Genomic DNA, 26,203 nt, shown 5'->3' with positions numbered 1-26,203 from the left:
CCCCTTGTCTTCTGCACCAAATTCCTCGGCTTCCACACATTTGCTGATGCCAGCAGCATTCCTCGCCCATTACCAAGAGCCTGCTGCAGGAGGGTTCCTGTGAAACTAGGAAAAACATCCCACAATGCTGGGGTATTTTCCTTTCTGTTGATTTACAGTGCAGCCACGGGGCATGTTTGTCCCCACGCACAGCCCCTTACATTCCTAACAAAACAGAAAGATACAAAAGAAAATGCACTTTTTTTTTCCAAAATATAACTTTAATATATATATGCATATATACACACACACGCACACTATATAGAAGCTGAAAGAATGCAAAAAAAAAGGGATGTCCCACAAACTGTTTTAGGTGTGCACAACATACGGGTTTCTAAAAAAACCCCACAGCAGCTCCGTTTCTTACCTGCTTCGTGATTTCATGTTTCACACTGTCGTCAAACCACAGCCCAGAGCCCGGGTCCACTGAGCGAAATCACAATCAAATGAGTAAATGAAAATAAAGATGAAACATTTCTCAACCCAGTCCAGTGTCAAAAAAAGCTTAAAAATCTAAATGTACAAATTCAGCCTTAAAATGGTTTAGTGCAAATATGAAAATTAACAGCATAATTTTAAGGTATTTAAATAAGCTTTAATATAACTATAGTGCTTCGTTCCTATACATGTTTTCCCATCAATAGATGCAACAACATGGGGGCATTTCTTGTTAAAAGTGGGGACAAACCCAGAACCTGGGAAGAAATAGCATAAAGTCTTTTGTTAAATCATTTATTTATATTTTACTTAAGTTTATTAAAGGAGATAGGGTATTTATTAGTGGAGGAGCAAAATATTTATCAATTTAACTGATTCTGGAGTGGGTGGGCAAGGGGAATGGGAGCGAGGGGGTCAAGAAATGCTGTCCCTTTTCCTGACATTCAGCACACACAAATGCTGGTGGCATAAATCGTCCCATTAGGGCGCACAGACAGTCTGTCCTCCTGGCCGCACGCCGCATTAGAAGGTCTCATCGTCATTGCAGTCGGCCGTCCAGTGCCCGAACATCTCGCAGGTATCGCAATAGGGGCGCTCCTCTCTCCTGCTGCCGTGGTACGCCGAGTGGGGCGGCTCCTCCAGCATCTGTGCCTGGGTCGGACAGTCTTCAGTGTCGTGAAGGTCAAAGCAGCCGCAGATATCGCAGAAGAGACGAGGTTTCTTCTTTGACAAGCTTTCTTCCTCACTGCAAGATCAGCACCAGCGCGAGTCAGGCAGGGTACTTCTCCTTCATAAAGGAGACAGGCCTGCTGCCCTGCCCTGCCCTGCCCTGCCCGATGAGCTGCCTCGTAATTATTGAGACTAAGGAAACACCACAGTGGTCAACACAACAAATAATTACAAAACTCTTTCCGGAAATCTTCTGCCATCTCAACTACCTTGCAGTACCCCCGTAATCCCTTATACTATAATGTTTACTAAACTAATTGTTCTGTTGGTGTAAATATTTGCACAAATACAGACATTATTTTAAACCCCCCCACATGTAAACTAGTTTCTCTTTTCTCTTGATAGCACAGATCTGAAGTCACAATAGATCAAGTAGGTTTTAGCTCTGTTTCTCTGGACTGGATCTCCCCGCCTCAATGCAGCTACTGGGGCCTCTTGAGAACAAAGACTCTACTTTGGAAAGGGCCACACTCAACCAAGACCAACAACAAATATGTTGTGATACATCAGTGTTTGTGATCGATAACTACAGAGGATCATTTTGCATCACCAGATACACTGTGGTAATGGACCTAAAAAGAAGGCTGGATTCAATCACCCTAAATTCAAGGGAAAGCTACGTTTGTCTTCCCTGACAGCAGAAATCGGGCTGGTGCGTTGTGCAGATGACAGAATCGACTGCTACCAACAGTTCCCAAAACACAAGCCAAGGTTTTCCTTTAGGATTTATACCTGTCATAGTTATTTATCTCCTCTTCGTTGCCATTGAGGGCCGCTTCACACATTCTTTGTATTTTCAAGTTCAATTCTTCGTTTCTCCTTTGCAGATCTACTATGACGGAATTCAGGAAGTCAATCTGTGACAGTCAAGAACAAGGACAGTCAGCAGGGCGAGGACTGCACTTCAGAGAAATCCAGCAACAAAGGAATAACCCTCCAACTGACACGTGCAGATCTGCATTAACTCTTACCACTGGATCGTTGTATTACAGAGAGCACCCAAGGACACTGAAAGAACAAGGGATACGAACATCCCCAGGGACCTCTGGGACCCTCCGGGTGATTTCTGTCCAAGGAGCTAGACAGTTCTGTCCAGCCAACACATCTGAGACATCGGTGGGTCTCATCCCACCACCAATAGATCGAGTTCTTTTTCTACTGTTACATTTTGAACACAAATGCAGTTGTGTAGCTCTGATCAGGACAGCGTCTCTGTTCCTCTGAACCTGCAGCTCTAGGGGATACAGCACAGAGCACCCGTACGACATCTCCAAAGCTAGTCTGAGCCGCAGAGATCAGCAGGCCAGGACTGCAGCAGCACTGCTGAATGTCATCAAGTACTGCTTGGCAAAGTAACACAGTGAATAAAATAAAGGAAGCCGAGAAGTGGAACAAACCTCGTGCTGATCAGAAGGAAGGGTTGCCATCAGCAGGTGAATTCAAGGAGGCAGAAAACCAGAAAAAGATTGGTGATTAGTGTGTGTTAATTACAAAACTTCTAATCTCTCTACAGACTAGGAAGGCCATTTTTTAATCAACATGACTGACTAATATTAGAGATCTGACAAGGACTTTTATATGAGCAGAAGGTGCTTCTATTCTGTATTTCCTAGGCATTTGTTGTCACAGGCTGCCGGTGGCACAGCAGCGCTTCACACGTTCATTATGATTATCGTACTCTTTGGCACACGTTTTTCCTGCTACCAAGCACATGCCAACTGAGCAAATTCCTTGCCCCACTGCTGCCAACCCTCATTCTGAGTAAAGTTCTGCAGATAAGAGGCAAAGATCAACATTTCCAACTGCAGAAGCTTAGACGTAGCATGCGAGATCAGGTAGACCATTTCTCCAAGATGGCAAGCAGCACAGATTCAGGTGGGCCACACCTTATTCCTTGTTCACATCCAAGAAACCCTTTGGAAAGGATGCCAAGGAGCAGTTTGCGCTCTGCTGGGCTGCAGGTCAAAACTTGCCACCCCTGCTTTCCTGCCTGCTTCCTCGTATTTCAATAACCTGAACTATTTCTCCAGTATCGCTCACTGTTTGATTCTTAATATTTCCTGCCATTAGTATTTCCCTTCAGAAGCAGGTGGTTACAAGGTAAATCTGCCCATTAGAATTCCGATGTACAAAACCTGATTAGGAACTGTCTTTGGAAAAATATTTCACTCTGCCTGTAGACACGCTGCTGTTCTAGCATGCTGATGTTTCGGATCACGTACCTGCTTCTCTTTTGCAATTTCATCTTGAAGTAGATTAGCAGCAATGTCACCTTTAAAGAAAAAAAAAAAGGCAAAACCAAACAAAGTATAAGTATCCAGTAATAAAAATTATAAAAGTATAAGTATCCAGTAATAAAAATTATAAAAAAAACATACAATGGCTTAGACAGAGACTGAAATAATGTAATAGCATCTTGTCTCCAAAATGTTTTATTCTTACTGCTTTCTAATCACTCTAAGCTGTGGTAAGGGTGACTTTTGGGGAGAATTTTTTGACTGGTGCATTATAGAAGCATATTCAATATTAGGCATAACTTACTAAAATACAAAAAGTGTACGTACAGGTGACATCTGAATTCAATAAATCTGCAAGGGAGTGCCCCTCCGCTGCAGTGATGAGACTACAGTGGTACAAAGCTTAAGCAGCTCAGCGTAAGGTAAGCGCGAGTGCCTAGAACATGGGGTTCCCAGCCCTGCGCTCAGGTGGGTGGGTTTGTTCCGTCACTCTGCAGCTACAGCAAGGAAAACCAAAACCAGCCTAAGAGAGGCTCTTACACAGAAGCCACGCCATGAACAGGATAAAGTTTTATGGCTTATGCACATGTTTCACTTCAAGTCGAACTGCCCTCCACCCCGGTGTAAACTGCCCGTGTTGGCAGCTTGCCCATTTTGCCGCTGGTCAGAGTGCCTTCATTCAAGACTTATGTGCGTCCTACAACAGGAAAGTCATGTCTCAGGAGGTTCAGTTAGTTAAAACTCCTTTTAACTATCTGGTTAACAGTTGCAGAAATCTAGGAGATTAAAGCTGAAGGCACCGAGACAGTAAAGAGGCCGTCTCTTTTACCTGAGGAGCTAGTTACAGTTAAAGGCTGTTCGTTGTTTTCCTTGAGTTTTTGCTCCAAGTTCTTCACCTTTTCCTCAAGTTTCAATTTATCAGACTCCAGTGACTTAACCACTGACTGCAAGGTTTTTGCAGAAGCGTTTTCTCCACGGAGCACCGTGATCTGTAAGAATTATTTAAGAATGCTTAGACCTTCCAGAATGAAGTCAGAGAAGGGTTAAATAGCCACCAAAAATACATGGCAGAAGTCACTTAAGTAGGTACAGATACCTAAAGACTTAATTCTAAGGTTTAACTATGCTAAATTAATAAAGAATAAGAATTAGCCAAGTCTTTAATAGCAAGCCTACAAAGCCATATGCTTCTAGCCGTAACTTAATCCGAAATTAAGAAGCATCCCACTGTTCTTCATTTACCTCATTTCTGAGTTTTTCCAGTTCCTCATCTTTTTGTGTGATCAAGGCACTAGTAGCACTGATGGATTTTTGTAAAGATGCTCTCTCTTCATCAATTTCTTTTTTTAATGTTGATTCTCTAAAACAAAACCAAATACAACCAGGAATCATTTAAAGAATAGATTATTATAGTCGCCTAAAGAAGTTTAAATTAATATCAACTATTAAGACTACTGTAAGAAGTGGTTCTTAAAAAGCAAATTTAAATTCTGAACTTGACTAAGATTTTACGTATGTATAAACATTTCAGATGTTACAACTGCGGAAACAAAGCAAAAAGTTTACCTAGGTAGTACATGCCAGAATCTGCATATCATCGTAGCCATTTGAATTTAAAGAAGCAAGTTAATAGACTGGGGAGATACAGGATAAACAAACATGTTGCACAATGTTCCACAAAACCTAACTTCAGAGTTTTGTTACTTCTTGAAAATTATTAGCAAGCAACAAAACACACATGCAAAGCTCGTTATACAAGTTGTCATGCAAAGCATTGATGATGCTGGAAATATCAGCTGGTCCTCACTAATTTCAGTGACTTCATTATTTGCTGAAACACGTACTTTTGAGAGTTTCTGGGCCTTTAAAACCTACTGTTTCAGCACAAAACCATGTGGGATTTGTTTTACTTCATGGAAGAAGGGTTAAAAAGAAATCCTCCAGAGCAGGCACAAACCCCTTCTGTGTACGTATGTCCAGTTTTCCCAACCTTTTCAGCTGATCTAATGAGAGACCTGACTTCTGCCTACAAATCCTGTCTCCTGACAGTGATCTTAAGGCGTTACAGCTACGACACCCTCAAACTGATGCTCATGAGTCTTCCTGATAGGTCACACGTTACACGCGGATGAGTAACTGTCCTCTGATATGAGGACTACTGCTGTAAAAGTTCTTAGAAGGGGAAAGGCTCTCGTTTGTTTAAAAAAAAACTTTGTTACTCCAAAAATTTATGTTTACTTGTCTGGAAGAGAAACTTGCTTTTCGGAACACTAAGCAGTGCCCAGCAACTAGGCGTCAACTCTCCGAGCTTCTGCAGCTGTAGCCCGTTTTCCGTGCAGTTCCATACACCTCGGTTTAGACGATTGATCGTGGTCTCACTGCCACAGCAGGGACCTGCTGCTCTTCTTGCTCGCCCAGAGCGCTGACGACAAACTAGGCTACCTGAATGCATGCCTGCTACGCAAAGCGGGGAGTAGCCGGTACTTCAAAGACACCAAATGACATAACGATTTCATTTAAGTAACTGAACTACGCTACGCTCTCTTAGGACTGTTCAAGTCATCACGAGCAGAACACGTCCTTGTGTGACGATGCTCGGTAGGTAGGGGATAGCTATTAGGTTCCAATGGAAAAGTTTTCATATCCACAGTATCTACAGTTAGTGAGAGCCACGATACCCAGACCACAAAATACAATAAATCTCACCGACTCAAGATAAGTAGGAAACTCCACAATGAGAGCACAATTAATGCAATTCTGTCATTGTTAAGGTTTTACTCGGGAATGGAAGCAGCAAGTGGAGAATCTGGGGTTTAGAAAAGCTGATGCAGCTACCAAACAAGAACTAAAACACTGATTTTGGTGGTTTGTTTTTTTTTTTTTTTTTTTTTTACAATGAGAGAATTAATATAAGCAGAAACACAATAAATTGCAGACCGCACAATCTTGCCTTCAAATAAAAGTTACACTCCTGTTAATAAAAACCAAAAGGGCAGTGGCATTTAATGTACCTCCCTGCCAATGCTGATTCAGCAAAGCACTAAAGGCACAGCAGCGATCCGTGTTCTTCAGCGGGATTACGTACACGCTCTGGCCTAACCCATCGCGTTAAATACTTTGCTGAACTGAATGAAAAGCGCAGGGTGGTGGTGCGGGAACGAGATGCGCCACCACTGCATGGGACGCTGCCGACAGAGCACAGCTGCCCTCTGCAGTCCACCGAGCTGCGAATCCAGCGTTTACTTAAGGCTGGGGAAACGGGAAAGAACATCTAGAAGATGCTGCTCACAAGCTCTCCTGTACCTGAGACTTCACCCGGGCTTCCCTTTGCTATATACACCGCTGCGAAGGGCAGACGGAAACCTCAGTGATTCATCTCAGGTTCAAGAGCTTGTTAATTAGCAAATGTTTCCATTTTTTTGGTCAGATCTTCAGCTTAGAGATCAAGACCAAACATACGCTTTTTGTACAAATACGGTTAACTTGCCATTTATTTGGCTTGGTTTCAACCACCACAGGCATTTAGGTGGTTGAAAAAGGCAAACAGTTTGTAAGCATATAAATATATATTTACAAATTCAATACAGGAGTCTAGAATACTGTAACAGAAGGGGAGAGAAACGAGAGAAGAAAAGAGGAGAGAAAACAAGAGGGGGAGAAAAGATCCCTGTACTGTAGCATTGTTTTTTTCCTTTCACAGGGCAGTCTCCAGATGCTTTACAGCTCCAGTCGGAGGCCCTCAAAAACGTTGGAACTGGAAAACCTACAAATACAGCAGGTACATGTCACTACTTACTTACACCTAAGTGTGGATCACAGCTCACTTCCAGCATCAGCTGAGAGTTACCCCACTGATGCTCTCAGCTTCAGCATCGTTTGTGGCGTGATTCATGCCAGAGAGAGTCAACGTCAGGAGCATATGTTGAATGTTGAAATAACTACATAGTGATAACTTGCAAGAATTATCTTGTGGAAAGTATTTCTTTTATCAGGAAAAGAAAAAAAAAAAGCAATTGATTCAGTGAACTTAAACTTTTTCCCTGCCAATTCGAGTCCAAAATAACCGCTTGCCAGCAGGGATTAAAAAAACCCCAAGAATAAAAATGACTTTGTCATCTCACATGCCATTTTAAAATTTCACTTTCTTTATGAGGTTAAACCATATTTTGAGCAGCGTGTTGAAGTCATGGGAGAGAGGTTTTTGTTTTCTTTTAACATTAAAAAAATATCACCCAGATTCTTCCCTTACTACAAAAATAAGAAATTCTAAGAATGAAGCAAATACCTTAAACTGTTACTGGGCAAGCTTTAAAAATGCAAGATAATAAGAACCACATGTTAGAAACATGGAGTAGAAATGCGAAATACTGTAAGGAAGAACTAAATTTGCATCAAGGGGCTTTTTTGTTTTGGTAAAAAAATATAGACTTTTTTTAATATATATACATATATATATATTGCTGAGTATTTTACAAAACAAAAGCAAGACACCAAGGGACAAAGGCAGCCAAAATATGTACAACAACTTTACTTAAAAAAAAAATAATAATTATTTATTGTAACGTGGATAGACTTTCTTGAGTCTTACCATTAAAGACACACAGATATAGCAAAGGAAGCAAGGGTAGGAAAGGGAAGAGAGAGGAATGAAATGAGTATCGATAAATAGCGCAAGCTCCAAGACAGTAAGACAGTTAGCAACCCACAATGAACCTCATGAGCTGAAGTAACACAGAACCCCCTCGGATTCACAAATACCAAACTCCTGTCACTCCTAGCCGGACCATTTCACAGAGGGGGTTGCTAAAATAGAGAACTCCTGTGGGTGGAAGGAAGGGGAGAAAACTACTGCTAGAGATTTGACCTAATTGAAACAAAAAGATGTCTCTCTCTCAGTATCTCAATTTCTTAAGACAAAAGGAAGAAGTCACCGCTCATCTCACCATCAGCTTCAGTGGAATATGGGAATTTAGAGACACTCTTTTTTATTTAATTAGCTCTTCATTTAGCCTAACTTTTTTTGTTGCAAATAATGTCATGTGTATTTTAACCCCTAGTGGCCTGCAGCCTGCATCAGTGAGGTCAACTGGTTTTGCTGCTTGTTTTACCCCTTCTATTGGAGTTCATCCAACACTGTTGAGAAATGCCATTAAGCCAAACTTGGGCATCTCAGTGTAACCGACTGAAGGTGAAGTAATGTTAAAACTCACTTTAATGATTTCAGAAATATCTAGGTTATTTCAGGCAGCTCACGCGGAGCAAAAACAGGAGAAGGAAAAATCAGAGCCACACACCTTGCTTTTTATAACTTACTACAGAATTTGTCTTTTAATTTGTATGCTATGAAATAGAACTGCTGGAAAGTACCGAATGGATCTTGGGTCCCCTCTCTTTCCTTCCTTTCCTCAAGTAACTTTTAAACATGTTTTAAAACATGTTAAATAACAGGCTGTGAACAGCATTCTAAGCTGTCGGCAGCACTAATATCCTCCTTTTCCCTCCCTTCCTCCACATCAAGTATGCTGGAGATGATCCTCAGTCAGTGTAGACATACTAATTATTGTGGATGTCAAATGGCCTTTAAAGATCTCTCTCCTTACCTTCTCCCTCACCTCATCTTAAAAAAGCCCCGACCCCACCTGTGCTATTCTCTGCAGCTAAAGGCTGCGTGACCCAGCTCACGAGGCTGGTTAAAGCTGAGGTTCAGCTGTTCTCTTGCCCCTCTCTGCGTAACAACGGAGCAAACTCTTCCATTCTCTGAGGACGCTTCAGCTGGCGTAACACCCCGTGTGCCTGCTCTCCTGTAGAAGAGCATGAGCTATAACAGAGTATCACCCACCTCCCAGATAACAGATTATTAGGGAATAAAAAAGGGATCGGTGTATGATACTGAGTAGCTAAGGATGCGCATGAACACCAAAGTGCCACTCACTGTTCTTTGCTGTGACCGTTACAAATTCAGGAAATTTAACAGGGGTTTGTTTTTCCTGGAACACGCTCAGTGTCCTGGAGAGCTGCATCTTTTTTCTAAGGATTTATATAACTGCTTTTGAACAGCCCGCATTTTCCTAAAGACACTGTGGCACTCAGCCAATTAGCTTTCCACACATGTATTGCGGAAAGACAGTAAATTTTGTAACTTGGGACCATTTATCGAACAGCACAGTTTACAAATGGATGCCCCAGTCACCCTGGACAAATCTCCTGGCATTTAAAAACAGCGCTGAATGGACTGCAATAACTACCGCCACAATGAACTCAATATCCCAAAACTATGAGAACAATCCATTCAAGGCTGAATAACAGCTGCTTTTATTTTTTATTTTTATTTTTATTTTTTTTTTAAAATAACCATCCTTAGCATCACTGTATTTTTCCATTATTCCTTAAGAACTTGATGGGTCAGATCTGTATGCACACAGATTTATCAGACTGATGGACAAGCCAATATTCCAGAGCAGACTACGAACACTAAACTGGTTACTGAAAATAAAGAGAACTACAATGCAAGAGGTGCATAACTAAAGAGGAAATGGTAAATACCACTGCTTAACCTGTTCTTGTATTAATACAATTATGTTTCCGTCTCACTTTTAATAAAGAAAATGGGTACGATATCATCGGTAAGCCAATCTGTGTAACGACCTCAGGACTCTTAACTACGACACAACAGAAAAGAACTGCTTTTTCATAGCACTGTTCTTGTATTATGGTTTCTGTAGGATTGTACAGTTAAACACACATCAGAAAAAACAACTTACCTCTTTTTCATCTCTAACAACTGGTTATTGAGTACTGATCTCTCCTCTTCCAGCTAAAAGACAAGTACAAAAAGACTACAGTTAATACACTAAGGATTGTTTCCTTAGTATAACAGATCAGAGCACCATTATCATCATAAAACAAATGTGGGAGAGGGCAAAGAGCCTAAAAATCCTCAAAGTAATTGATTTTCTACTAGGACAGCACACGCACACAAACACAAATTGTTCAGTGACCAAGAATATCAGCTAGTGAGGGGCTATTATGGCTTTATATAGTATTTTCACATCCTGTACACCAGAGAGGTGTGAGGCTGGTATTGCCTTAAATGATCTTTCCAGGCTCTGTGCGCTCCAAAGAGAACCGTAAGCCTTTGTGCAGCTGGCTGTTGATATTAGCCCAGTATCGGTGAATTGCTGGATTTGCTGTTGTTCTGACCTGGATAATTGTACTACTGATCCGTATTTGTTACTGTACCGTTATTTAGAGATAAATTATTGATCCCTAAAGCTGTTGGTCTGGTTTTGTTACTGTACCCTGAACCTGTAACTCGGTGGGGCCACCTTAAGCCCTGACAACTAGTAAGGCTTCAACTGGAAATGGTTACTGCAGGTTCTTGTGGTCCAAACTGACAGGCAGGCATTGGTTTAGGAAAAGCAGAACAAAAGAAGTAACCACAATTTGTACAAAACCAAAACTGTAAAGCCCTACCATAGAAACACTAGGGTAACTGAACATCTGATAAGGTGAAAAAATTAAGTATTTTCCAGGCCAATTAATTATTTTTCACCATCTCCTCCTTTCTTCTGACTCAATGGCCGAAGTCAGCAATTATCGCCCTGCAGAACTGACTCGAACACAATCTCTGTTTAGATTTCACGAGCTCTCCGGGTTCATCCACAAGGTTAACAAGGCGTACATTTATAATGGAAACCTCACAGCCCCGGGAACAACAGGAAATAGTCTCCTATTGACTAAATACTTTCAGCACTTCGCAGACATTCAGGTTTGGCACAGACAGGCACAGAAAGCATTAAGCAATGAGAAGCAAGTTTGTTCACCGGCCTCCAAGACTAGGTTAAATGCAGCTCACTTAGATAAATTGTCTCCTCCGTATTTTCTGACAACTTACCTTCTTTCACGTACTGCAGCACTGTTAAGCCTTCCAGGTTTAAGATTAATCGGTATCATTTTGCTCGGGCTTAATCAGACAACTTTGTTGATATAAAAAATAGATACTAGAAGGATGTAGAGAGACATATATTAAGAAGTCTTAAAGCAAATCAAAATGTCTCTTTCAAGGGAAGTGAGCGCTGTACGACTGCTGAGCAGCCACAGTGCTATGGGGGTACGGCCACATTTTTCCTGCAGGCAAGTCAAACCCAGCAATTCCAGCAGCAGCACGAATTATACCCCGTTTCCAAGAATTTTTGTCTGCTTCCTACACAGAGGCAGCCTGTATGAACTCCTTACATCTGTACAGACTGATGACAAAAAAAAAGAGAAGGAAAAAAGAATACGAAAATTCTGAGAAATGTTTCCCTTGTAAATCCCAACGAGCTGCATGTTATTCAGCCGCCGCTCCAGAACCCCCTCTGACATCTATTTCATATGGCCCCTCTCCTCCCTCAGGCTCACACTGCAATCCCTTGAGCATCACACTTTTCCAGCTGGTTTTTTGGGCTCCTTTTCCTCTCCCAGCACTAGCATTTCTCTATGGTCACACTGTGCAGCATTAAACTGGCCACGTTCCACAAACAAATCGCTTCGTTTCGCCCTAGGCTAGCTTCACTTTCTGGTGTTTATGCTCTTGACTGACACTTGCAATTGGAAAAACCTTATACCGACATTATTCACCCTTTGCTCCCCAGAGGCCACGTCCACAGTGCTCCACGACACTCTTTCCCCCCCCACCCCCAAACATACACACCCCTCTTTTGCATGGTCTTTTAGGAAAAGATTGTGGTGCCCGTTTAACTCCAAAAATCCTTCAACATTTGTGGAACGCTCCAAGACTGCGAGCATAAACCCTGCATCTCTCCTCCCTTTTAGTTTCCTGGTTGGCTGTGCGGAGATGAGTGATTTTTGTACAGACCAAGATAGAAGTGGATTTAACAGAGAGAAAAGTAAAGGAGAAGATGTGAGGGGAGTTGTGCAGCTTCTGAAGTCACGGATCAAGCCTTGAGCAGCTCTGTAGTAGGGGAGAAAGGCCACCCCTTCTCTCATCAACATTTCTCCAGCAGTCTGCTCGCTCTCTCAGCAGCCTCAGAGCAGACTTCTCACATACCTTTAATAAAAGATGGACCAGCTGAGCTAGTAGGTGTTTCTGCACTTTTTCCAATGAAGTTAAAATGCCTGGGCAGGTCTGAGGCTACCGAAACACCATAACAAATAATTTAAAGCCAGAAAAGTTCCCCGAGCTCAGTATCTATCTGACTGGGAATCTTTAACTAATTACAAACAGCTAATTATTTATGGATCAATATAGAAAAGCACCCCTCAGCATCTTTAGCCCAAGACACTTTAACCTTTAGATGTCAGGATAAATCATTCATGAAAGAGTATTCATTAATTTTGCAAAGTGTGTCACATGCAACCACAGATTCACTAACCCAATTGACTAACACACTTGCTAGAATTTATATAGTCACCATGGCGACTGCTCAAAATACTTAAAACATGCGCCTGCTACCTTTCTTACTGCATTTTAATAGGCACATGCACAGAAACTCACACAGACTGAAGCACTGCTACATTCCGTGCGCTCCTGCCTACCGCCCAGTTTTTCGGTATCCACTGCATAAAATGCAGCTCCGTGAGCAATCCTGTTCTACGTTAAACCTCCTCGTTGCCACCACGGATACTCGTTCTCTAAAATCTAATTGAGCAATTCTTCATAGTGACCTTTTTTTCCACTCCCCGTAGACAGGAAGTGTCTGAAGCAAGCCCAAGGAAGCCCAGAGCATGCTGCAACCTGCTGCCCAAACAGAGCGTACGTTCACCCCAGTGACAGCGCAGTGGAAGTGGTGGTGGGGCTCCCCGAGACCGTGCTAGCCCGAGACAGAGCCGTCTGCGCGAGAGTCCTCGAGGCCGGCTGGTTTTCTTGTCATTTCATTACGAGAACCCAGCGGAGTCAAAGGTAAAACAAGGGGACTGTGAGTTTAGGCTGCGTAAGATCTAAAGGGAACATGAAAAAAGTCCTACTCCTCAGGGTAACAGCAGGTTTCTATCAGGCTGAAAAGGATGGTTGGTACTTTACATGCTGCAGAGGAGACAGGGAATGCTTTTTAGGAGCAACCAGGAAATACGACAGTTCTGGGCAGATGGACCACACGTCTCACCAACGAGCACTAAACGACACTGAACTGAGAAGAGCTGGGCTCATTAGTTATGTGACACTCGGCAGGAAACCTGCATTTTAAATGACACTATTTTGCCTTTGTTCCTTTTGCCACAACAGAGCTCCTGGAATGCCAAATGCCTCTTCCAGTCTTTTAGGAGGCCATGCAATTCACTAGACCTAAAGACACCATGGCGCAAATACTACGTTTAGAAAATGCAACAGATGGCATTCCACGTTTCCAAGATTCAGATTACACCCTCCCTGCAGAAGGGGACAATGCAACACAAATGGCTGAAGAAGGCAAACAGACTGTTTCTCCAAGCTCTAGCAGATCTTCCAGATCTTTGATGTTGAAGCCATCTACTCTCGGGCAGAAAAGGCCATGGTGGAAGTGAACTGAGAATATTCCAGTTTGGAAGATGACTGACTAATGCCTGTCCTTCACAGACAAAGCTCTCTATTCTGGCAATGAGAGGAGCATCCCTGCTGACAGATGCACAGTCGGCGGGACGCAGACAGCAGGACTCCTTCGCAAGGTCATCTGGAAAGAACGGAGGCCACAGACTGAGATTGCAGCGACCACTGCCAGCCTGCGCCCTGTGGGCCGAAGGGTCCCTTCCTTTGGGGACTTTCTATGTATCAACTCTGGCTATATACGATAGGCAGAAAGATTTGACCAATGTTGCCGAATGCTTTTCAAGTTACAACTCTTTCTGAAAATAACAGGTTGCCTCAAAGACTCTGAAATAATTTAAGAAAACATGTGGGAGTGGGGAGCAGAGCTCCCACTGGCTGTTTAGGATGACAGCGTTCTCCTACCATGCCACTACTCAGATGCAGCATGAGTCAGCGGTTGAGCCCACACGTCTGGGACTCTTGTTAATCATCTCCAAAGGCTCTTTAGGATGAAGCAGCTCGTGCATGACTCCTGTCAGCAGACAAAAGGATCTGTAGTCACCCATCCTCAGTATTTCCAAACAGGACCCCTGGGGAAAAGTCAGCCTCTTGGCTTTAAAAATATCAGGCTTTGTTGCAGGATGGAGGAGATCTGTTCCACTGTCACCGGGAACAAACATACCCCCCTTCTACACAAGTGCTATCTCAAAAGGCAATATATAAACCCACGTCTTTTACGCCCTTGCTTTTGGACTAGATCTTCCAAAGATGCCTTCCTGGTGTGGCTGTCACCAGAACTGCTCCACAAGGAATAAAACCACTGTATTAATGGCTGTAATTTCTTTTTTGACAAGTACCTGTGTTATCAGCTGTGTAACTAAGCCCACACTTTAAGATTCCAACAACATATTGAAACATAATAGTTAAAAAAAATATAATATTAAGAGTCTTTTTTTCCTCCTATAAACTACCTCCAGAAAAACATCTTCCATCAATTCTAGTCTTCCAGTACCCACTACCTGGCTGCTACACAGCATGTGACATGCACAGTATGAAGTTTAACAAGCATACACGTGCATAGTGCTATTTAGAGACAGAGTCCAACCCAGTAGTTTCAAATAGTATCCTGAAAAACATCCTAAATACTCTTTTTTTTCAGTGGGAAGGGAGAGCAGGGATCAGGAGGAGAATTAAATAGCTAGATTTCCTTAAGTACAGGGTAGATGGAGATTTCCACAGTTGTATAACAAAATTACTCCTGACGGAAATAGCAAGTGTCTGTTAATACATTTGGCTAAAGCATATTTAATTTATGCTTATTCCCAAGCCTCCCAAGTATCCCTCGCGGCTTATGCAACCTTCTGCTAGCCTGCAGTTCTGACCTCCCCGTGCAGGTGGCTTCCAAATATATTCTAAAACGTTTTCAGAACAACTCATCTTTCAAGCCCAAACATGCAGCGCAACGCCACCCAGGCATCGGCAGAAACAGGACGCGCAGCACTTTCAGCACAGACCAGGAAACCTTCCAGCCACTCTACCTTCTGATGACTTGTGACTTCGTCCCTGCTCCTGCCCAGCTCCTCGGCAAGTTTCACGTTCTCCTCTTGCAAAGCTGCGAGCTGCTGGGACTTCTGAGCTGCTGCCAGCTTCAGCGCTTCGCTGCGAGGACAGAGAGTGCATCGTTACCATAGGAACGAGAGAGGCAAGAAGAAACTGTGGGAGAGATTCAGCTTCACAGCTTGGAAAAATACATCTAGGTCACGTGTCTAACGGGATCTATAATAAAGGTGACAATCTATACCTCAGATGCGCAGGGAGAGGTTTAACCCTGAAATGCCGCAGCAGCACAAAACTCCTTTTCCTTTAAACCTATCAGATACTCAAAAGAAATGGAAGGTAACTTCCGCGTGCTAGTTCTGCACGCTTCCAATGGCCAGCAAACGCTGGGATTTAGAAACCCAGGGCAGGGTTTGAGAAGAGTGTTGGCAAGGTTTATAGCCTAAACTTTCTTGGAAGTGGACTTTGTAGCCAGAGGTAAAACATGAGAATTGCCTAAAAAGAAAAAAAAGGGTGAAAAAAGGAAAAAAAAGAAAAAGAAAAAAGCTTACAGTTCTACTTATTTAAATACTCCCTTCAAGGTCTGACATCCAAACATACAAGAATGTGCAAGACCACAGGAGGCAACACAGGGAAGTATCTTATCTATTCCATTATTTTTAATAGATACAAAACTAAAAACGAGACAAAACAAAAGCTGAAGAAAAAAAAAAAATAGATTTGCAAGTTTCATTAGCCTATGTTGCTACTAATATGTGTTGTTTCCTTAAAGTTTATTTTCAATGAATTTTTGAAAAGATATTTCGTATGCCTGCCTGCAACTCAAGTGACTAACACAAGTTTTTATAAGATTGGGCGTCTTTCAAAAAATAGAAAAGATATGCTTCATTTCGTCAAACAGAAATTTTTATGACTGTGTTTCGTTTTCATAAACCGGAGTCTCAGTAGTCCTGTGTGCCAATAATACGCAGAGTTAAACCCTGACTGGAATATTAAAAATACTTTTATGACTGTGGGAGGTGGAAGAACCCCTAAGTCAGAAACTTATTCAAGTGCTTCAAAATACAAGGATTCTATGGTCTGTTATTGGGCACATTTAAACAAAAGGAAGCCTGATTTATTTTTTTTGAGTCCAGCATGTAATTTGACTTAAGATTTTCTAACCATTTCTTCTCTCTAGTTTCATCTTGACTGATTTCCAATCCGATCCGCCTAGACTGGATTAAACAGGCTGCCTCACATCACCGAACATCGGTTCAAATTATCTTGGTACAAATCTACTTGCTGATGCAGGAACATACCTATTTTTAACCACAATTGTTTGCTGAACTGCAGTACTAACCAGTTCTCCTCTTTTTGCTTTTGGCATTAAGCGTAGATGAAAGCGTAGGGCATTGTAAAAAAAAAAAAAAAAAAGAAAAAAAAAGCCACACAAAACACTGGGGTCAATTTGTGTGAAATGCTCCCTTGTGCTTAGTGCCAAGGAACTTTAAACTGATAGCTGCAAGTGCACTTGACAGCATGCAGTACTAAATGAACACACAACATCCAGCCAGTATTTCTGCTTTTCTTCATCCTAGTTTTACATGGAAGGTTCTTTTCCAGAGGACGCCACTGCCACTTCAACACCTCCCGCCTCCAAAAGGTGCTGCTCCAAGAGGCAGCATCACATCCCTCCCTGCAGCCACAGCTCCTCTGGGCAACGTCTCCCCTCTGCTCTCCTTCGCCAAGGCAAAGGCACTCCCTTCATAAATGACCTCTCAAAGGTGTTCTCCCCACACACGGTACTGCCTATGGTCAAGCTAATTCCTTACTCTAATTAAAACAAGGCAACACACAAAATAATTATGACAACACAGATCAACGGAAAACAACTAGAGAAGCTTCCACTTATCCACAGCGTCTATGAGACCAGTGATGATTAGAGACCACGTTCAGCAGTAGTCTATGACTAAGATTAACCTTAAGAAAAAAAATAATTTAAAAAACCCCCAAACACAGAGTGATCAGGATCATGACAACACCTTTCAGTGCTGAAGATTTTCAAGGCAACATCTTCTATAAATAATTTCTGCTTGATAAATTACGGTCTAATTTATTTTGTCTTTCCACGATACCGAGAGTCTCCAGCCCCTCGCTGTTCAGGCATTAGAGCAACTAGTCTGGAAATAATTAGTTTGCTTTGGCATTTCCCACGAGCGCTCAGGCAGGTTGGAATCGCTCACGGAATGAAATCCTGCCTTTCTCAAAGGAGGCTGCTGTCCATACAAGCCTGCAGGTTTTTAAAAGCAAGCAGTAAAATCTGTCAGTCATACAGAAATTTAGTATTAATTCTGTGCGCTGATTTCCTTTGTGTCCCATCTTCACCTCAGAGCCGTGGTTAAGAACTGTCAACAAAACGACTTATGGAACTAACAGCAATTATCCAAAGCTGCTCCTAGCTATCAGTCCAGATTCCAGCTCTCTCTCCATGAGTCAAGAAATTATTTTCAGAGCGCAGGTAGGAACAGAGATTTGTGATTTAATGCATTATATCTCTGAAACTCGGGGGACGTGCAGCTACTGCCGGGTGGCAATAACTAGGCTGGATTTTTATTCACGGTGGCACACCAAAAGCTGTGATACAATGAGATTCCACGGGGCAAACTGCTTTGTATCAGATGCCTTGCAGTTAATTTGTTTGTATACAATCTTACACATCATTAGTTTGTAGTACATAAGAGGTAGTTTCTCAAATGACAAGCAATTAACTCTAGTTTTATATACTATATATGGCATTTGTAGTGTATCAGTTAGAAAATAAGTGCATGGGGGGCAACAGGAATAAACTGGATAAAGCCATCAATGAAAAATAAAAGCAGAACCATATTTTCTATAAACAAAGCCACTTAAGACTACTTAATACTCCAAGTGTACTTGTAATTAAATCCAAACAGAATTTCTTTATAATAAAGCTTTTAAAATAATCTAGTGCCCTCAGGTGGCAGGACTCTATACTTCCTCCAACAAACAAATTATTTCAAACGATGCTCGGAGCGAAGGATTTGCTTCTCTACCCTTCAGCAATTCAGGAGCAACATTCTGATTTCACGTTTTATACATGTTAAATTCATATTTAATTTTGACCTAATATCCACTTTTCAGTACTGGAGAGGTACTGAAAGATAATTTTTTAAAAAAACGAAAAGTAAATGTAAATACAAAGGAATGGTTTAATGCATTTAACATTGAAATACTTACAATTCTTTTTTAAGTTCTTCCACTTTCTTGTTCTCCAGACTTAGAAGCTCTTTTGATTTATTAAGTTCCTCTTCATTTTTCAGGTTGTTTTGTTTAAGCATGTCCAACTTAAAGAGGAAGAAAAAGAAGCCTCATTACACTAATGAAACTCTACAGTTCTTAAGGTAGCACTCAGAAAAGATATTCAGCAAAATGGGGGCCTGAAATGAGCTTTTCCGCTTTTTCATCTTTAGCCCTTAAATTAATCCAGTCTGTTTGTACTAAGAAGCATTTGTCTAATGGAAAATGTTATGAGACTTTCTGCATTCAAGCCGAGCAGCACAAAGAATTCAAAGTCCACGGAAGAGCACTGTACAGTAATCCGAGGTATATACCCTGATATAAAGGTAAAGCTCCAAAGCACCTCCACTCTAAATGCTACACAACTCAAAGCCTGTTTTTAAAATTCAACATTTGTTGCTAAAAATTAGCTGTTCCCTTGATCTTTATTCCCTTAAGATAACGGATAAAAGGTTCTGCTTTACCATACCTTAATTTCTGAGAAACAGCAGGCTCAAAGTTGTCCTTGCAACCATGAGAAATTAATTCCTTTTGGAATTGTTGTTGCATGGGACAAATTGTTGTCTATCTATTTACTGAGCTTGCATCCACCACGTAAACACCACAAGCCTGTGAATCTGATTTGTTCGCATTCAGCGACACATTATATTGCATAACAGATAATCTTCAGCCATTCTCATGGCATTACGGGACACTGGATTTTTTTTATTTTTTTTTTTTTAATCCAGAAAGTGAACCCCTGCCATTATTAACGTCACCGCATTTAATTCTCAAGTCATCAGATCTCGTTGGAAATCATTACTGTTTCAGCACAGGCTGTGGCATTTAGGTTAGCCCAGCTGTTCACTACCCATTATTGCCAGAGCTGCAAAAGGTGCAAGAGCCATCACAAAGAGGCCACAAGGGGCTCAAGATCTGCAGAAAAAATGCCACTTCAATGTTAGACTAGATACTTTGGGGCACAGGAGTGCAAGAGAGATTAGTGAGGACATTCTTCCCTTCTTCAAACCCTGAAGTATCACAAAGTGGCGGGGTCCTCCCACCATAAACTGGAAACAAGTCCCCAGAGGACGTGCTGTACGTGCTGGACTGTGAAATTCTGTGGGACCATTGTGCTCAGGCGTTTTACACCTCGGTACAACCCAAACCTTGTCGGACCACAAGTCTGATTAACAGAAAAATGGAAAAAAGAAGAAATGGTAACATTATACATGTCAAGATCACAAAGAGGATGTACAGAGCAAGGAGTGCCTTAGAGGTGAGACAGGGAGCGGTAACTTTTGTGGATCAGGAGCACTGTTACTCAGAGCTCTGCAGCACTTCATCGGAACGTGAAGTTGCACCCTATACTTGCAACCAGGGAACTGAAGCGCAGAGAGGTCACCCCTAAGCAACTTATCCAAAGCTACACAGCAAGACTGGCTAAGCCTCAAGTCAAACCCATGTCTCCTGGTGCTGTGATCTGCGAACGCTGCCATAGCGTCCCAAACTCCTATTATGTAGCGGTTGGGTTTTTTTGTTGTTGCTGCACCAAGATTGAAGGAACATGACCTTATATGCTGCACGGTATTTGAAGCCACACGCAGAAGACAAAAGAACATAGGTCATACGGGTATATAAAGCACCTAGATTTTCCATCAATGTGCACTCATTTAGTGAGTCTTCACAAGCCAGTCAAGACTGAGTATCGTGGTGGGAAAATGACAGAATCCACTCTTGCCCAAGCTGGTTCTCTGTTATTCAATAGTTGTTCCTTACAAACCAGGCAGAACTTTTCACATAAAAGCATTGAAATGTGATTACTTCATTCTGTAGCTTCTCGTTTGTCTGTCTAGAGCTCTCCAAAGACGCCAAGGTTTCAATCTTTTCTTTGTGAATGGCGTCCTTCTCTTTGGTCACCTTCTCCACAGTCTGGAAAACATCTTCTGCCATTTTGGCAGCCTGTATATAAAGGGGGTGGGGGAAAAAAAAAAAAAGTTCTTACCAAAGGGACCTCTGAAAGCAAAAGATGAACCACAATACTTTATGCACAGCTCCACAGTTTGCCAGCTGCTTTCCAATTAAATAAATACTTCAACTGTGAATTTATTTGCATTTTGAAGCTGCATAAAGTATAAAAATAAATGGACGTCAGAAGATTCAATTCCATGCAGAAATAGATCAGAACCCCATGCTTGTGTTACCACCGAGGAAGCCCATTTCTTCTTTTTTAATTCCTGGATTTCTAATTACCACCACTGTGATTGCTTTTAGACTTCTAACCACTTCAGACAGTAGTAGTTCAATTGATATTCACTGCCAACAGACCGCTCCATTTTCAGAAAATGCGGAATTATAAAAAGTTGTTAAAAATTTGAAAGAGAATTAAAAACTGAATAGGAGATAAAGCCAATCATTGCATTATTTCAGTGTTGTTCATTATGCCCTCATAAAAGGAAACACTTCACAAGAATATTAAAATACCTAGGTGGGCATAATACATTCCTATAGGATATTTTAATTCTAATTTGTGTTCGAAGTGATTTTATGGGCTTCAAGCCACACAGACTGAAATTCAAAATACTTTACAGAATTTGTCGGTAGTGAATACAAAACACTTCTGTGAATAAAAAGAACACCAGAACTGTCAATGTCTTGAACAGACTGAAAGTCCTATAATGTAAATTGAAATGGTTCTCTTACACTGCTTTTTATCCAATTACATTTACAGGAGCAGTACGTTGTTTTGTTTGGTTTGGGTTTTTTTGAGTAACTCAAATTCGTAGTTTGTTGTAATTTAACATAAAACAGCAGAAAGATCTAATCTAAAACCTTATTTATTTATAACCAGTCTTGCTTTTAAGCTGCAGAGTACTTCAACAGAAGGAGCTGCTCAATTTCTCCTACAAGATTCACGAAACAAAACTTCCTTTTATTCACAGTTTACGCTGTTTCCTTGCAACATTCAGCGACAACATAGGCTTTGATAATTAGAAATATTTAAAAAAAAATATTAAAGTGTTTTTCAGACTCACAGTTACAACTTGAAAATAAACCAAAGTAATATATTGAGAGGAACCATAAATTCCAGGCTGTTCATACTGAGCTGAAGTGCTGACTGTGCAATGAAGTGCAGAGAGGAAACCATTGGGTTAGTGCTCAGGATTAGTATAACTGTACTCGATTGTTCAACTATGTGTTTCAATACCTCCATTTTTTGCGCTACTGTTTGGGCCTGGAGAGTCTCAATTTCTTTTAGTTTCAAAGCCAGATTGTTCATCTCCTCCTGCAGCGTCTGATTTTTGCCCTCAGAGACCAGCAATTTGCCTGAGAGGGCACTATTAGTTTGTTCTAAAAGCGCTACTTCCTCGTGCAGTTTGTAATAATCCTTGGAGAATTTCTCCTTCTCTTCTAGTATTTCTTCCTTAGTGATGACCAGACTCTTCTGTTCAGCAAGCAGGCTGTCATTTTCCTGAAGTAACTGTATTCTCTCCTTCTCCATCGCCTCATGCCTGCGTTGAAGATCATCCAGCCTCTCGGAGACGCAGCTGTGCAGCTCCTGGAGCTCCACTTTTGATTTAGACAAGGAAGCAAAGTCGCTCTTCAGTCGTTCGATACTGGAAGCAAGCTGCTCTGTCTCTGCACGGAGGGTTTCTTTTTCTTTAACTGCTTCCACCAGGTTAGTTTCAGATTTTTCTTTCTGCTGAACTAAAAGTTCTTTCTCAGTCAGAAATTCTTTATTTTTCTCTCTCAGCTCTTCTATTTCCTTCTCTAAGAAGCTCATGTTGCTTTGAAGTTCCATCCGTTCCGACAAAAATGACTCCTTGTCCAGTTTTCTAGCTTCCTTTTCTGTGGTTAAGTTCTCTTTCATAATTGCAACCTCTCCACTTAATTTCTGACACTTATCTTGCAATTCAGTCCTCTCTCTGGTCAGCGCTTCCCTGTCAGAGGAACAGGTCTCGAAGGAAGCTGACAGGACCTGCTGGGCATGCGAGAGAGCAGACAGTTCATCTTCTAGTGTTCTTTTGGCATCTTGGGCCTCTTTCAGCAGATCTGAAAGGTCACATTTACAGGCTATTAGCTCTTGATTTTCTAGAGTCTTCTTACTTAGTTCTTCCTTGAGGGCTTCAATGGAATCTTGGAGCATGGCATTCTTTTGGGCCAGAGCTCTGTTGGCTGAGACATCCAGCTCATGTTCTCTCTTCATATCAGAAATTGCATTTGCAGAAGACTTGTTTTCATCAAGAAGCTCTGAGTATTTGTTCTCCAATTCATTCTTCTCTTGAAGAAGAGCTTCATTGTCCTTTTCAAATTGCAATGACCTACAAAAAACAGATTCCTTTTCTAAGTTCAGTTCATTTATTTGCTCAGTAAAGACTTTCTCAGCAAGTATGGCATCTGCTGTGGCTTTAGCAAGCTTTTCAGCAATTGCCTTATTTTCATTTAAAAGTTCCTCCCTTTCAGCCAAAAGCCTTCGTTCGGATGAAGAAAGAGCCTTTTTCTCTTGAAGTAACTGAATACATTCAGAACTGGATTTCTCTCTTGAGGCTTCAGCTTCCTCAAGAAGACAAGAGAGATTTGCAAGGGAATCCTTCAACTCCATATTGTCTTTCATCGCTTTTTCAAGTTCTTTATGTTCAGTCTCAAGTTGGGTTTGCACCTCTTCCGTTCTCACTTTTAATGCTTGGGTTTCACTAACCGTATTATCTAAACTCACACGCAGCTCTTCTATGCTTTTAAGGAGCATCTCCTTCTCAGACTGCAGGCTCTGGCTTGTCTCCAATAGACTGTCCCTTTCATTTTTTAAGGCTATATGTGTATTTTTAAGATCTGAGTGTTTTCCTAAGGCTGAATCTCTCTCTGCAGTCAGAGCTGACACTTCTTGCAGTAGCTCTCTTTTATCTCTGGCCAGGGCCTCACAGGAACTTTCCAGCTTCTGAATAACACAATCTTTGTCTTTAACGACTGCATCTTTCTCTTCCAAAAGTTTCTTCTGATAATTCTCCAGTTCTTCCCATTCCTTGATATGTTTCTGACATACCACATCCATGGCATCTTTGTTGGCCTGAAGTTCTTTCAACTGTTGGAACAAGGTTGACTCTGAAGACCGGAGAGCATCATTTTCTTGAGTTATCTTCAGAAGGTTTGCCTGTGCTGCCTCTATTTCAGAGAGTAATTTGCATTTCTCAGAAATTAGTGCTACCTTTTCTGTGCTTTCCTGCTGGCTTTTGGCCTCAGCTTCTTCCTTCTGCTTCAGAATTTTTTTATTTTCTGAATTAAGTTCTTCATTTATTGTCCGAAGTTCTTCTTGGTCTTGTTGCATTAATGACATCTTTGATTCCAATTCTAGAAGTTTTGATAACAAGGAACCTCGCTCTAATTTTAAAGTATTCCCCTCCTGTGCCAAAGTCTCTTTTTCTGATATCAAACCCCTCATTTTGTCTGACATTACTTCAATCTCTTTTCTGGCTGATGCTAACACAGAGCTTAAGGACTAAAGAAATAAAGTCAGGGAAGGGAAAACAAAAATGAAATCAAGCATATGAGAAATGTGGTTTAAGGGCAAATAGAGATATTGTATTTTAAGTTTTTAAAAAAAAGTGTATACACTGACACACAGTCCCTGTGCAAACTGAACTGTTGACAGCCACCCCGATATCTCATTACAAAACACCCACCACCTACAGGACAACTTTTCAGTAATTAAATAACAATAATTTTTTTAAAAAAATCATGGTTTGAAGGTTCTTCCATACAAGACTTCATCTTGTTTTTCAAACTATTCTCAATAAATTTTCTGAATGTAAATTACTCAGGACAAAGAGCCACAGAATGATTTCATGAGAAACTAAGTGAATTAAAATGCAGGGAGTTAAATTAGTTACTGACTTCCAGTTCTCAAATTCACCTTCTATAGATAATTCTCCTCGTGATTCTGTTCAAAATATATTGTCATAACCCATTTAATTCAAAACGCCACATCAGTGTGGTGTATTTAAAGTTAACTTGTGTGCCAATTTATACACTAAATGTTTTGCTAAAGCATAAAACAAAGATTATAGCAAATAACTAATGAGGGATGAAAGCAAGCAGCAGTGTCAAAGAAACTGGAGAAAAAATTACTAAAATCAAGCTACATACTAAATAGTTGCACGTAATATAGGATCATACTACAGAATAAAAAAGTGTTACACACCTGAAATTAAATTAAATAGTGCACAACATATTTTAAAATTCATACATTTAAAAACCAGAGAATAACATTTGTCTCCAATTAACTGTGCTGAGCCAGATACCTATGAACATAAAATGTTAACATCGAAGAACCATTATTTCATGGATTCTTGTGCAATCTAGAGAAGCCAACCCGTCAGTCACGTGTGCTTCTCCCTAACCAATATTAATCTACCCTGGAAAAGTCCAAAAAGAAACACTACAAAAATCTTACTACAAAATGGCGAAGCCAGGCAAAAAACAGCGATTCACTGAAACAGAAAGATTTAAACTTTAAATTTCTTGCAGAGTAACAAAGTATACATACTTTGGCCTGTTCCGCTTGCTTTTTCAGCTCCTCAGCCTGTGTTTCTAACTCTTCATTTTTCTTCTGTGCAATTTTCAGTGCCTCTTCTGCATCCAGTAAGTTCTGCTTAAACCCTTTGATATCTGCATCATGTTTAGTGATCATCTCAGAAGTTTCTTTTTCATGCTTTGCCTGAAGATCCTTATACTGATTTTGGCTCGTCTCAATTTGCTTTTTCTGACAGAAGATAAAACAATTGGAACACAGTTAAAGAAGCAGTGATCCAATATTCTGCACATAGTTAGCTACTGCTTTTTAAAGTTGTTCTTACCATGTCCGTTAGTTGATCCTGCATATTTTTCAGTTCTGCTTGATGAATCTTGAGAGTTTCTTGCTGACTCTGCTCAGCTTTCTGTGTTGTCTGCTCCACATTTTTCTGAAGCTGAACAGCCTTTTCATTTGCTTTTGTAAGCTCAAGTTGTATTTCCTCCAACTGCCTGGAAAGACCAAATAAAAGAACATTACTTTTTGCTGACAGCACGACAAGCACAGAGATGAAAGAGTCTAAATTATGCTGAAGTTCTATATTCTGTCCAAGTATTTAGAAAGAGATTTAATTATTTAACATATAGAGAATGTTCTGCTAAATTGAATATACAGAAGTGAGACCGAGCACTTGCTCATGTGCAGCGCAACACAGCTGCCAGTTACTTTGCCCCCAGTCTGGGGTTTTGTAAAGGTAGAGAACAACTATTCTACATACAATTTTTACTTGAAACAAAACACATTTTCTCTTGCTACACAAAAGCGTGACCCAAGTCTTTTATACATCCAAATAAACCAAGCTTATCAGGTAATGAAATAATTATGAAGCACGATCACAAAATAGTCTAGATTGTTAAA

General features: G+C 41.0%; 1 protein-coding gene across 11 annotated transcripts in view; it reads right to left on the bottom strand.

The window, feature by feature from the left end:
* Positions 1–238: 238 nt before the first annotated feature.
* Positions 239–26,203, bottom strand: part of CLIP1 (CAP-Gly domain containing linker protein 1) — a 73,041-nt gene continuing 47,076 nt past the window's right edge. For 5 of the 11 annotated variants that reach the window (XM_063351560.1, XM_063351559.1, XM_063351562.1 and 2 more), the window contains 13 exons: positions 25,632–25,797; positions 25,322–25,537; positions 21,989–24,274; positions 20,605–20,742; positions 18,742–18,848; positions 15,483–15,603; positions 10,205–10,257; positions 7,729–7,749; positions 4,686–4,803; positions 4,273–4,432; positions 3,429–3,478; positions 1,939–2,063; positions 239–1,222 (listed from right to left, as the gene is read on the bottom strand). In XM_063351560.1, coding sequence (XP_063207630.1) covers positions 1,000–1,222; positions 1,939–2,063; positions 3,429–3,478; positions 4,273–4,432; positions 4,686–4,803; positions 7,729–7,749; positions 10,205–10,257; positions 15,483–15,603; positions 18,742–18,848; positions 20,605–20,742; positions 21,989–24,274; positions 25,322–25,537; positions 25,632–25,797 — 3,784 coding nt within the window. In that variant the 3' untranslated portion in view covers positions 239–999. The remainder of the gene's footprint in view (positions 1,223–1,938; positions 2,064–3,428; positions 3,479–4,272; positions 4,433–4,685; positions 4,804–7,728; positions 7,750–10,204; positions 10,258–15,482; positions 15,604–18,741; positions 18,849–20,604; positions 20,743–21,988; positions 24,275–25,321; positions 25,538–25,631; positions 25,798–26,203) is intronic. The other 6 variants (XM_063351566.1, XM_063351567.1, XM_063351569.1 and 3 more) reach the window with 3 other exon arrangements.

The sequence above is a fragment of the Chroicocephalus ridibundus genome, chromosome 13, assembly GCF_963924245.1.
Source record: "Chroicocephalus ridibundus chromosome 13, bChrRid1.1, whole genome shotgun sequence".
Classification (NCBI taxonomy): Eukaryota; Metazoa; Chordata; class Aves; order Charadriiformes; family Laridae; genus Chroicocephalus; species Chroicocephalus ridibundus.
Note: the sequence above shows the minus strand (reverse complement) of the source record. Positions and strands in the feature narration are given on the sequence as shown.